The 12,917-nt window shown below is 49.3% G+C and overlaps 1 protein-coding gene across 1 annotated transcript in view; it reads right to left on the bottom strand.

Annotated features, from left to right (window-relative positions):
• Positions 1–12,917, bottom strand: part of TMEM266 (transmembrane protein 266) — a gene marked incomplete at its 3' end in the record, with an annotated part of 58,658 nt that overhangs the window by 12,647 nt on the left and 33,094 nt on the right. Inside the window, exons 5-7 of the mRNA XM_080930645.1 lie at positions 11,728–11,784; positions 10,586–10,724; positions 6,998–7,113 (exon numbers count right to left, since the gene is read on the bottom strand). Of these exons, the coding sequence (XP_080786771.1) occupies positions 6,998–7,113; positions 10,586–10,724; positions 11,728–11,784 (312 nt within the window). The remainder of the gene's footprint in view (positions 1–6,997; positions 7,114–10,585; positions 10,725–11,727; positions 11,785–12,917) is intronic.

Genomic DNA, 12,917 nt, shown 5'->3' with positions numbered 1-12,917 from the left:
CAGCTCCATGACCTTGTGTCAGGAAACTTAGAGTCTCGTGGGAGAGAAGGATGGGCCAGCCAAACAGAGCATGGGTCAGCTTGATAGCAGCAGAAGGAGACCAGGAGGTCCCCATAGGAACAAAGCTGGTCTGGGGGAGGGGCCTGAGCTCTTAACCCATCCCTTCCACCACACTGGAAACAGCCCCTTTCTCCTCTGGGCTCTATTTAACTTTCTATCCAGTTCAAGACAAGTGGACTGGCTGAGGTCTGAGTCTTGCCCTGGGACTCCAGTTGGGGGTTGGGGCTGGGATCGGGAATGAAATCCTCACGAGGGCCAACCCTGCTGCTGCTGACAGAAGCCTTTTCCAGAAGACCGACTCTTTGAAGATTGATAACCCAGAACCCTCACTCACACACCAACAGTGTGCAGCATCCAGTGAGACCGAGGAGCCACGCAAAGAAGCAGGGAAGAGTCGCCATTTAAGGAAAATGAGCCTGGAGGTGTGGCACACACACCCAGAAGAACTGAGGCAAGCCCCAGACCAGCCTGGGCTCTGTGGTCCCTTAATAACTTTCCAGTGGAGGATGAGAGCCACGCTTTATGATACAAACTGAAGGCGGTGTTACCGCAGCCTGGGCAGACAGAAGAGACAGAGCTCTTGAGCTTTAAGATGAGAGATGGGTCTAAGAAAATACCAAAAAGAATGGGTGGGAGACAGGGAGAAGCCAGTGGGAGAAAGGGTGTGAGAGAGGAAAGACAGGCACAACCGAGGCCCAGGGAGAAGGAAGAGTGAGACAAAAGCAACAAATCACTCAGCTGGGAGTGCACACAGAGGCAGAGCGTGCGCTTGGGATATTCATTCCCACCCCACCCCCACCCAAGCTTCAGGATCCAGTGAAAACCACCAGTCCGATCTATCAAGAAATTCCTAGGGAGAAAAGGGAGGGAGGGAAGAAGGAAGGAAGGAACGAAGGAAAGCAGAGAGGAAGGAAGAAAAGAAGGAAGGAAGGAAGGAAGGAAGGAAAGGGAACGAAACTAGCCACTCCTGAGCAGGATAGATGCACCCCCAACTCCTAGACCCCCCTATAGTCAACCTGCCAAAACCAATCAGTAGAATACTATATCCTCCAGGACCTCCAGGGCTCACAGGGCCTGTCCTCTGGCAAAGGTAGGTGCACAGTGCCTTTGATGACAAAAAAAGCAAATCTTCTGCTAGCAAACATTACACAAAAGCCCATCCTTAAGTTCAGGAAATAAATCGAAGCAACTCTTTCTAATCTGATAACCCAACCTGATCAGCAGGGCCCACAGAGAGCCCTAGATTGTGCATTACTGGAGTGAGCCAGGCCCTTCCACGGTGGCCACACCCAGCCTTTCCTGGCCTTTAATGGGCTGGCCACAGAGTCCAATTCACGTGGGCTGCAACCTGACCAATGCGCACTGTGGCCAGCGGCTCGATGGCATCTAATGCAGTAGCAATAATTTGGCTCCGTTCTGTCAGTGCCGTCTGCACAGGCTGCTCAGCTCTCAAAGCCATCTGCTGCCGGGATGGCATCCAATGTTTATCTCCGTTGCTCTCACCGTTGTTGGTAACAATAAAAATCAGGAGCCGGTTGCAAACTAATGATTTAGGAGCGGGGTGAGGCCGAGACTGACCTTGGCCCCTTTCCATCCACTGTGGAGATGACGGGTAGATGGCCATAAATTTAAATTATAGGCAAAGGATAACATACGTTATTTCTCTGATGGCTAATTTTATCAGCTAAATAGGCTTGTCACTGAATCCATCAGCTGTTTTACAAACCACTTCCCGTGTTGAAAAATAATAACTTTACGGTGGAAATCTTGAAAAAAAAAAAAAAAAAAAAACCCAGGTAACAAAGGCTATTGTGCCTAAAAGGTGGGGCTTAAGGCTTGTGCAGGGAAGGAAGGAGCTCTTGAAGGAGCTACTGGGAAAGCGGAATGGATATGTTTCCTGTTACTCCTGCCCTTTGGCCCATTCTCTGGGCTCTGGGCACGGCCTCAAAGGGGAGCGGTTTGTGCAGACTGTGAGCTTTGGTCAGGGTTCTCACTTCAGGTCTGGAGGGTGGCTAGGATGAGGAGACAGACTCTTGTACCCTGTACCCACAAAGCCTGCCCTATCTCCTGCACACTAGCACTGGGGTGCTGCATGCTTCTACCTTTTCTGCCTTAGAGGTGCATGCCAGAAGCAACGTCCCCACTTCCAGTGTCTGCTGCCACCTGCTCAGGTTTCTCGAGAATAACAAACACAGTCTATGTGTTAAGTCCTGGGAAATCTTTGTATAGATAAGCATTCACACATGTGTATGGGTATCATATGTGCAGAGGTCAGAGGCCGGCATTTTCCACGGGTTCTCTACGCTCTCTATTGATACAGGAGCTCGCTGGTTCAGCTATGGCTCCTCCGGTCTCCACTTCCCTAGCACTGAGATCACCGGCATGTGCCACAAACACAGTTCTTCATATAGGTGCTGGGAGTCTGAACTCAGACCCTTTCATGACAAACACTTCAGCATCTCCCTGCCCCAATCCTAGACGTCTGAGGCAGTAGCCAATGGGACCCAGCATGGCTCGCGGTGCCTTGTGTGGACACCCCCATTTCAGTATAGAGAACTGAAGTCTGGGTTCTGTTCCCTAAGAAACTACAACCAGGTAAGGAGCAGCCTGTGGACACCTCAGTCTTCCCATCTGTAGGGTGGTTAACAAAGCCTAGCCTGCCAGTCTTAACCATCAGAATAATGACCATTATGGAAGTCCATTCAAGAGTACTTGTCCTGTCTTATACATCAAGAAACTCCATACATTTTATTCAATTAAACTGACTCCTTATAGCACCCAGACAATAACAACTCTGTTGCCCTCATCTTTTCAGTAAAGAATCTGATGCTCAGGTGTTGGGGGAAAATGAGTTTCTGGTGGAGCAAAGGTTGGAACCAGCTTGCTGGCAACTCCTATAAGCAAAATTTCAGCATCCCGGTGTCTGCCGTCCATTGGATGCTGTTTTGGAGAAACTGATGCTTGCACAGGATCTAATCTGTAGTAATGGGTACACAGGTACCACAGGGTTCCTTTGGCTCCAAGTCACCCCTCGGTGATACTAGACCATCAGTATTTTTCCAAAATCTCAAGGTGAACATGGCCAGGGAACAAATTCTCCACTCCCTTCTGATTCCCATGGGACCCAACAGAGGTAAACACTAACTCCCCAAGTGTGCCAGGCCATATGAGTTTGGGCCAAGTGCTGTTGCAAGGCCTGAAGGGCAAAGAGCAGACAGGATGGGGCTCTGGGGTGTGTTTCTGAATGATGGCAAGAGCCCGGGCATCAACGAGCACGAAATCTCAGAAGAGGGCTTATAAGATGACTCAGGAAAAACAATGCCACATCAACTGAATCACTAACCTAATGTGCCATTGATTTAGCCAGGGCCAAGAGAGAGACAGACACAGAGACAGGGAAAGGCAGAGAGAAACAGACAGAGACAGAAGACAGATGGGGGGGCGTCTACAATGCCTCCTTGAAGGACAGCCACCAACCACTCCCTCTGACTCCATCACAGGCATTAGAACTCTGGCTGTAGTCCCACCGGGGAGTAGAATCAGCAAGAAGAGACTTGCAGTCCAGGACTAGGACTGTGGGATCTGTGAACACCACAGTTGCAGCAACCGATGCAAAGAGCTGGCCAGGGCTCAGAGGCACATGGATTGCTGTGTGTGTCCTCCCCACCCAGGTCCTTTCTGTTCCCCTTCCTCCCGAGATTCTGAGGAATAAAAAGGTGTCAAGTGGTCGGAAGAGATCATAAGGAAAAGTAGGAATCCCTGTCTCCAGACCTGAGCTCTTGTGTGTGTGTGTGTGTGTGTGTGTGTGTGTTTGTATGTATAGACATATTTCCTTAGACTGTTGCATGACACTCCCTTTCTGTGGGCCTGTTTTCTCACCTGCCACACCCTAGACTAAACCATTTATGTCACAGACTTTTCAATTAAGGTATGACGGGCTCTGAGCACCCTGGTTGTGGCCTGTGGTAAGAAATGAGATGCCACATGGACAAAAGAACCTTTACAATGGAGAAACCTGACAGCCTCAGCTAGGTGGCCAGGCCAGCATCAGGCTGACTGTGCCCCTGTCGACCTCGGTGGGAACAGCACCTTAACTCTACAGTCTTCCTTCCAAACATTATTACCAAGAGAAAAACTGCACCAGATCTCGATAGGGAGACCCCTACAAAGTTTAAGGTCAGTCTGAGCTACACAGTGAAATCCCCATCTCCAAAAATCAATTTATCTGTGAGTCAATCAATCAATCAATCAACTAAACAAGAAACCTGTATATTTCACATTTACAGGTCGGTTTCTGTGTTTGAGGCATACATAAATTTCTCTCTGAAAAGGCCCCTATTAAATATGTCCTAAGAACTCTGGTTGTGGCAAAGACTAGAATAATGGGGTGGGGCTGGGGCTGGAGTAAGGCTAGGTGAACAGTCGGAGATTCTGGAAAGACTGTAGATTATTGAGAAGTCTAGGCCAGTGCCTGTAAGGGACACTCTGGCCAGTGTGGATTAGGCTGCCCCATTCCTGACATGAGCAATGCTCTTTCTTTTCTTTCTTTCTTTCTTTCTTTCTTTCTTTCTTTCTTTCTTTCTTTCTTTCTTTCTTTCTTTCTTTCTTCCCTTCTTCCTTCCTTCCTTTCTTTCTCTTTCTCTTTCTCCTTCCTTCCTTCCTTCCTTCCTTCCTTTCTTGAGATAGCATGTCATATATCTCAGGCCTAGAACTCACTTCTTAAGCTGACCTTGAGTTCACAATCCTCCTGTCTCTGCCTCCGAATGCTGCCACAGACATGCACCACCAGCTTGGAACAATATTTTCACTGAGCCTGAACAGAAAACACGGTAAGGAATGGCCCCCAACAAGGTGGCTGGGAGAGAAAGGTATTACAGGTGAGACGCCTAGATCTGTCCTGGCTCTAAGAGGGCTACGTCGGCAAGCCACGACTCGGGTCTATTTCTAAAGCATGAGTGAGCAGGCCGTTTGAGAGAGCCACCATTAGCCAGTATTTAAATCTCAGAACCATCTCTGAGGATTTCATTACTACCTCCATTTTTCAGATTAACAAAACCAAGGTTCTATCAGCACCCAAGCCACAAAGCCACGAGCAACAGGGCTGGCTTGGAACTATCTCTTCCCACACCCTGCAGTAACATCTGAGGCTGACATACATTCCCTTCAGGGTATCTGCTGTCTGGTCAAGTCTCAAACCTTGGCTCATATTGCTGTCTCTGCTCTGGGGTGAAGGTTCCAGCTTTGGAGAGCAGTGGTTTGTTTCCTACTCTCTCAGCAGAAGCCGAGTCCTGCTCCACCAGACCACACCCCCACCCTGCCCCCAGAGACCCCAGCTGTCTCTCTCTCTCAGCAGTCTTTAACTAAGATGACAGGTTTCAGGTGCTTTTTAAATTAAAACAGTTCGTTTCTGTTCATCTCTTTTCCAGATGTCACTACCTATCGTGGATCCTCTTTATTTATTGCTCTTTCCTGTGCAGACTCTGAAGAAGTTCCTGCTCCAAGACCCCGAGTGAGGAGCCTACATGTGGGAGTGACGTGAAGCTGTGTGGCACAGGATTCAAGACATGTGATATAAGAGTTTACCATTAGGCTTTGCTCCTGGCCAGGAAGCACATGCATGGCTAATGATGGCTTGTGCTGGGGCCGCGAGCTCTCTGTTGCTAGAGCCGCGCTCTCTGTTGGGCATCTGTAAGTTTAGGAGCAATGAAGTGTTGAGCTGAATCTCGCAAGTTGCCAGCAACAGTGGTGCTTTCCTGTTGTACAGGAAACCGATTGCTCCCCAATCCACTTTGAGCTGGTTTCTGGGTACCACTTCCAGCTTTCCTGTCTCAGGTCCCCAGACCCCCAGCCTAAACCTGGGTCTGCTCGCACCTGGGTGATGGCTATCACTCTGGCTTTCTGTCCCCACCTGTCTCCTCCTACCCACCCTCCAGAAGCAGCCAGAAAGATCCATGAAAGATGAACACTTCCACAGAGACCCTTCCCCTTTCCCCAGGTGCCTTGATCAGCCCAGAGCCCCTCCAAGCCCACCCTCTCACTCCTGCAGCTTAGCTCACCAGGGGTGTGGGCTCTGCACCTCAGCTCAGCCCCCACTCCCTCCTGGGCCTCCTGCCTGCTCTTCTTCCAAATGGCTCTGCTCAGATTAGCTTCTCTGCAAACTTCCCTGACCATGGTTTACGGGGTCCCTGCGGGGGCATGCATGACACCAGACTGCCTTCATAGATGCTTTAGGTACCAAATGCAGTTTCCTGAAGCTCCCAAGAGGAGAGAGCTGGCCCATATCCCATCTAGAGTGGAGTTTCTGGTGCCTAACCCAAGTCCAGCACAGAACAGACCCCTGATGACCGGGGTGGTCATAGGTGAGTGAATTATAACCTGGCTCAGCGGTTATACTGCTTGCTGCCTTTTCAGAGTACAACCCCTATCTTAAGGACGGCCATCGTCCAATGGGCCCTGTACAATGTGCTGAGGGTGGGGTCCACAATGGTTCTTCTTGTCCTTCAGGAACACTTTGTAAGAACAAAAGGCCATGTCCCCAAAGTATAGAAAAATACTTGGTTCATAAACAGACAGCCCAATGGGAATGATTTGAAGATGTGAAGTGTGTGTGTGTGTGTGTGTGTGTGTGTGTGTGTGTGTGTGTGTGTGTTTGTGGTGTCCTGTGTGCAGGTACTGTTCTGTGAAGACACTTCCTAGATCCACACTTATCAGCTGTGGGAGTCTGTGGCAGAGGAGTCAAAAGAACCACTGAGCGCACATTTACTGAGCTCATAGTGAGTGGAGTGGAGGCCAGTGCTGCAGCATAGTGGGAGCTGAGGGAGGGCTGTCTTCAGGGGCTGAGGACACTCTCTGACTTCAGTGCCCAAGCTCTAGCATCCTGACACTCCAGGGTCCTCAGCAAGGCCTGGACAGAGGCGAGCAGATATGGAAGTGTTACCCCTTGCTCCTGACAGATTTGTGTCAGTCTCTCCAACTGCTCATCTTGGATGGCCTTGGCCTTCTCGTACTGCTGGGTGACCATCTCCATCTCCAATTTGACAGGCAGGACATAGGCTGGAAAACAGAGGGAGCCATGTGAAGAACTTGGCCAGCAGCTAGGCTTGGACTGTGAGCAGCAAGCCTAGAATTCAGCAGCAGCTTCAAAGTCCAGACTTAGTTTGTGGGGATGTGTAGGTACCCAAAAGCATCCAGAAAACACCGAGAGGCTACAACCCAAACTCAGTTCCTCCTTCTCCACAGTCATGGAGCCCTGGAGTTTTGGAGTGTTGGTACAATTGCCGAGGAAAATAACTATATTCTAGCTTCTGTTGTAGTTACAGGTGTCCATAAGACAAATTCTGGCAGAGTCGGGGATAATCCATCAATAAAGGATATTTCTGAGGTAGGCAGTAGGTAGGTATGTAGATAGTTGACTAGATGATTGGATGGATGGATGGGTGGATGATAGATTATGGAGAGATGATAGATAGATGGATAGATAGATAGATAGATAGATAGATAGATAGATAGATAGATAGATAGATAGATATGATATGACATGATATGATAGACAGACAGACAGACACTGGTTAGTGGGGAGTTGCCTTTAGTTTTATATTTTCTTCCTTCATCCCTCCTGGCTATAAAGAAGAGTGGTGGCCAGCACCGGCACAGCCATCTTGGACCATGAAGTAACTCTGAGAAGGTAGGTTATGTGCAACAGAGCAACGAAATAGAAAGCGGTTTTAGTATCGAGCAAGTGCCATGTCACTTGTAGGAAGAGAGTGACACCTGCCACTTTCTGCAGACTTTTGTTAAAAGGAGGGGGGGTTCTATGTGTAAGTCAAGGACATCCTGGGTTTCTGTTACAAATTATCCTACTTCTGACACAGAGATGTCAAGAGAGAGCCAGGGCTTGAGTGTGGGATTCCCATGATTTTTCAGATAGCAGTAGCCCCATAAGCCCCTCCCTCCGGGTTCATGGGCTTAGCAGCTCCAGAACCCACAGAAGTTTCAAAGTCAACTCCAGATCACCTTGTCCTCTGCACTTAGGGTCTCACACCTTTCAAAGCCCTTTCTGGTTTTTTTGGACCTACCAGTCACAGGTCACATGTGTCTCTTGCCACTGATTCTAGACCTCTCTACAGCTCTCTCTGAGGACAGAGTGAGCTCCTACAGCCTCTCACTCCAAGCTGTCCCTAACTGCTGTCACCTGGGCTGTTACTGAGACCAGTTCACACCCAGGGTGAGAATTAGCACCCCTAGTTCACAAGTGTGATCGGAGGAGAAGAAGGCTCAAAGGGGGCTGCCAGCCTCTACCAATGAGGAGTGTGCAGACATTCACAGCTGCCAGGATCCGAAGGCATTAACGTGCCTGAGGGAAGATGTTCTCATGGACAGAGCTCAGAAGACAGTCCTGAGTAGGAGGGATGAGTCAAACAGCCAAAAAAAAAAAAGCATTGAGGCAGTGTGTGTGTATCTGTGCTATGTTGTGTGTTTGTGTGTATGTGATGTATACAGTGTGTATGGTATGTATAGTGTGTGTGGTCTGTGTGTTTGTGTGTGTATGTGGTGGTAAGCATGTGGTATGTTGTGTGTTTGGATGTGTGATGTGTATAGTGTGTATGGTGTGTGTATTTGTGTATGTGTGTTTCTGTGTATGGTGTTTATGTGATGTGTATGTGTGTGGTAAGTATACAGTGTGTGTGATTTGTGTATGAGGTATATGTGTTGTATGTGCTTCTGCGTGTGGGTGAATGGTGTGTATGTGATATGTGTGTGTATGTGTGGTGTGTGTAGTATATGTGTGTGTAGTGTGTGGTGTGTATAGGATGTTTGTGGTTGTGTGTAGCATGTGGTATGTGTGTGTATCTGGTGTGTATAGAGTGAAGTGTGTGGTATGTGTGGGATTTATCCCTGAGAATCACACTTCCTCTTTGGAGAGAAAGTGGTGTGTGTGTGGTGTATGTGTGTGTGTGTGATTGTATGTATGGTATATGTGTGAGGTATGTGTGTGTTTGTGTGGTGTGTATGTAGTGTGTAGTATGTGGTATGTATGGTGTATATAGTATGTGTGGTATGTGTATTGTGTGCTAGGTGTGTGTATGGTGTGTGTGTGGTGTATATAGTGTGTGTGATTGTGTGTGTGTGTGTGTATGTGTGTGTGAGAGGTGTTTGTGTGGTATGTATTCAGAATGTATGAGTATGAATGTGGTCTATGTGTATGTGTGGTGTTTATGTAGTGTGTGCATGTGGTGTTTGTGGTATGTATATGTGTATGTGTATGGTGTAAGTGGTGTGTGTATATGTGTGTGTGTGTGTGGTGTGGTATTTGTGTTGGTATGTATGGTTTATGTTTGTGGTTGTGTATAGTACGTGGTGTATGTGTGCATGTGTGTCTGGTGTGTATAGTGTGTGGTGTGTGTGTGCATGTGTATCTAGTGTGTATAGTGTGTGTGGTTGGTCCTTGGGAATCACATTTCCTCTTTGAAGAGGAAGTGGTGTGTGTGTGTGTGTGTGTGTGTGTGAGAGAGAGAGAGAGAGAGAGAGAGAGAGACTGGCTTCAATCATGGGTTTGAGCACTATTCACAGTGTGACCCTTTATTCTTTCTTGACTTAGTTTCTTCATCTGTCAAATGAGGAGAATGTGCTGAGGGCCCTGAGCTGTCCTTCCTAAGTTGGTGGATCCCCCACATTCCAGTTCCGTGAAGATGCTGCGATGTGATGACAGACACACCAAGCTTAGGAATGAGGCACCGTCCTTGTGTTCCCAGGACAGGCGGCCCAGGAAGCCATCTGCCTGCTTACACCTGTCAAGCTGATGCTGCTGGGAGAACTCTGCTATTGCAGACCAAGTTCAGGACTGGAAGGAACCTTAACATTGATCGTAGTGGCTCTAAACGGTGTCCTGACTGTCCTCTGAGGTGCCTCTCGGGGTAAGAAAAGGGCATGAAGGTCCCGGGGAATTTCTGGGCACCTCCTGTGCTCCTCACTTCCTCACCTTCTCTTGGGAGAGGAGGACAGCCCATTCTGAGAGGTAGGCCTCCCTGTGATGCCCTTTGCATCTGAGGACCACTTTTGGGAGTCCAGTGACTTGGGTTGTCTTTCATTTCCCCGAGATGACACCATCTGTCCTCCCTGGGTCATTACCTTCTGTCGTGTCCCAGTTTTATGACTCTGTTCTTCAGAGTTGAGATTTCTAGTCTATGGGAAGGCTGGGGAGGGCTGGCCTCGCATGTACGCAGTATAGTCCTGTTGGTACTTGGGAGGCAGAGCAAGTGGTGGATCGCTGTGAGTTGGGGACTAGTGTGGTCTACACAGCAAATGCTAGCACAGCTAAGACTGCATACTAAGACTCTGTCTCAAAAACAAAACAAACAAAACCAGCAACCCCAGCCCCCACCAAATAAACGGTTTCATGGGATGGGAAGTAGAGCACTCATGTGCAATGACCCCACCCCCACTCCGACTGTGCCACCCTGGGTCCTCCTTGCTCAAGTGGACAGCTACTGCTTCTGCCTCCTCCCCCTCCCCCCAGGCTACTCACCATCAATGACCCTCTTCACCCGCCAGATTCGGAACATGACGATAAGGCTGATGGCATCCCAGGGGCTCCTGGGTCCATTAGCCACAGTGGACGCCACCATCGGGGCCAAGGACAGGATGATCACAGCCCCGTCAAAAACCTGAGAAAGGGGTGTACTTCAGCATTCCAGACCGGCTGTGTGTCAGGCTGGAGAGCAGCCAGGGAGGCCACTGCTGCCGGCCACCTTCTCCAGGTAGCCTGTGCCTCCCGGAAGCTCACCCCATCTCCAGCTGCCTATGCTTCCTCTCTGAGGGGACCTCTTCCTCCTGGACACGATCAAGCATTTTTTTGTACTTCTCACACCCCCCTACAGCTCTTAGTTTAGACAACCTTAGGCCTGCATCCCAAATCCTAAACCCTGGTCAGAGACTGAGGTTAACCCTTCATTGACAGGATGGGAGCTAATGGCTTACAGGGGCCTCTTTATCTGTGGGTGGCAAGAACCCAGGGCCAGTGTGTCACAAGAGCAGTCTTTAATACTGCAAGAGGACCAGACAGGTAGAGGAGAGATGTAGTCCACCTGACTAAGTCTTGAGCACTGACTTTCTCTCTGCTTGCAGGAGCCCAGCCTTGTGTGAGCCTTTCTGAGGCTCCAAGGTTTGGGCCCAAAGAGACTAAACTACGGTCAGAGGAGAGGAAGGAAAACAGCTGACACTGGAAATAAGCTTAGCCTGGCCTTGGACTACTGCACAAATCACTGGCAGCAGCTGGACCTCCAGCAATGTAGTGATCTCTCCTCACACTACAGCCCCATCTCCACGGAGCGGGGTGGACACCCAGGCTAGGAAAAGTCTACAGTTTCTCTGACCAGTGTGCACCATAGCTGGGTGAGTCAAGAGGATTTATTTATTCTAAAGTACATCTCAAAGGCCTTTTGAATTCATTCAACTTTAACTGCACACATCCTGTGAATCTCAAGGCAGGTCTTAAAGAAAATTCTTCAGTTGGAAAATTTCAGGGTTTGCTCCCTCCTACCCTCCCCCTCCTCCCACCACATCCAAGTGTCACCCCTGTGACCTGGTGCATGCTAGACAGAGAGGGGCTCTTGTGGTAGAGGAGACATTTCCCAGCTTCTAGGATCTGGGGACAGAAACTGGTCATACCTCTATTTTGTTTTCGATGTAATCCCAGATTCCCAGGACCACGATCCGTAGAACAGTCTGAGGACGCATTTAAAAGAGAAAAAAAGAGTAGTTACTGTTTTCTCTTCCAAGAAGTTTCCAGAGCTCACATCTTGAACTGTTTCCAATGTTCAGTAACAAGTACAGTTTTTCACTAATCCCTCTGTCAACCCAGTCGACACACCCACCCTCCCCTTCCCTGCCACCAGTGCCCAGTTCCAGTACAGCGGTGGCCTTGCCTTCGGTGGTGTCATTGTCCTCAGGCCCAGCCCATTCACCTGTGTGCCACCCTCAGTACCCTGTGTGCCAGCCTCACTCAAAGCCCGGCACATATAGAATGCACTGCAGACCCCTTAGCGAGAATGATACCCCGGGCTCCCCATCCCTCTTCAGGGGCATCTCTTGCTCCTCCTCTCATGACAAAAGCATTCCAAGCCTCTCCTGTTGCCTGGTGACTGCATCAGAGCAAAGGATGGGAGCTGATTCTCTCCATTTCTCTCTGTCTTACACTAAGTCTTCAGGCATGGCCACAGGGCTAAGGACTACACTTCCTAGCTTTCCCTGGGCTGTGTGTGTGCACGTGTGTGCGTGTGTGTGCGTGTGTGTGTGTGTGTGTGTGTGTGTGTGTGTGTGTGTGTGTCCATTCTGCCCAGTTTTACTTTCTCCCTCTACAGTGTGGTGTGTAGGTAGGCACGGTTGTGCCTTCTTTCAGCGAAGAGAGGATGAGGAGAGAGATGGAAGCCTGCTGGATCTTCACCAGCTCCAAGGTCACACATAAGCCTTGATCCTCTACCAGACAAAACCTGTTCTTCCAGCCTTAGCTACAAAGGGTCGGAAGTGTTCAGGGTCCGGTGAGGATTCCCACACCTCTTAAGATCACACACAATGGCTGACTGTGTCTTTGAGCAATTCAAATCTCTCTCTTCCCTGGGTGTGTAGAGGTGGGTTAGATGACACAGCTTTACGTACTGTTGAGAGTGACACCTGCTAACTCTGCTGTGATGAGAGCCGGGTTCTAAGCCGCTCCTCACCTGTGAGACTCAAGAACCGAGAGGGACAGATGCCAAGATGAAGTTGCTATCTGGGCTAGAGGCTTCCCTCTCTACATGGCATACTCAGACTAGGCAGGAACCCCCATGGTCCCCTGGCTTCTTTTCTCGTTGTCTGTTCCC

Source organism: Micromys minutus (genome assembly GCF_963924665.1).
Source record: "Micromys minutus genome assembly, chromosome: 16".
NCBI lineage: Eukaryota > Metazoa > Chordata > Mammalia > Rodentia > Muridae > Micromys > Micromys minutus.
The sequence above is the reverse complement of the archived record's forward strand: the minus strand, read 5'-3'. Positions and strand labels throughout refer to the sequence as shown.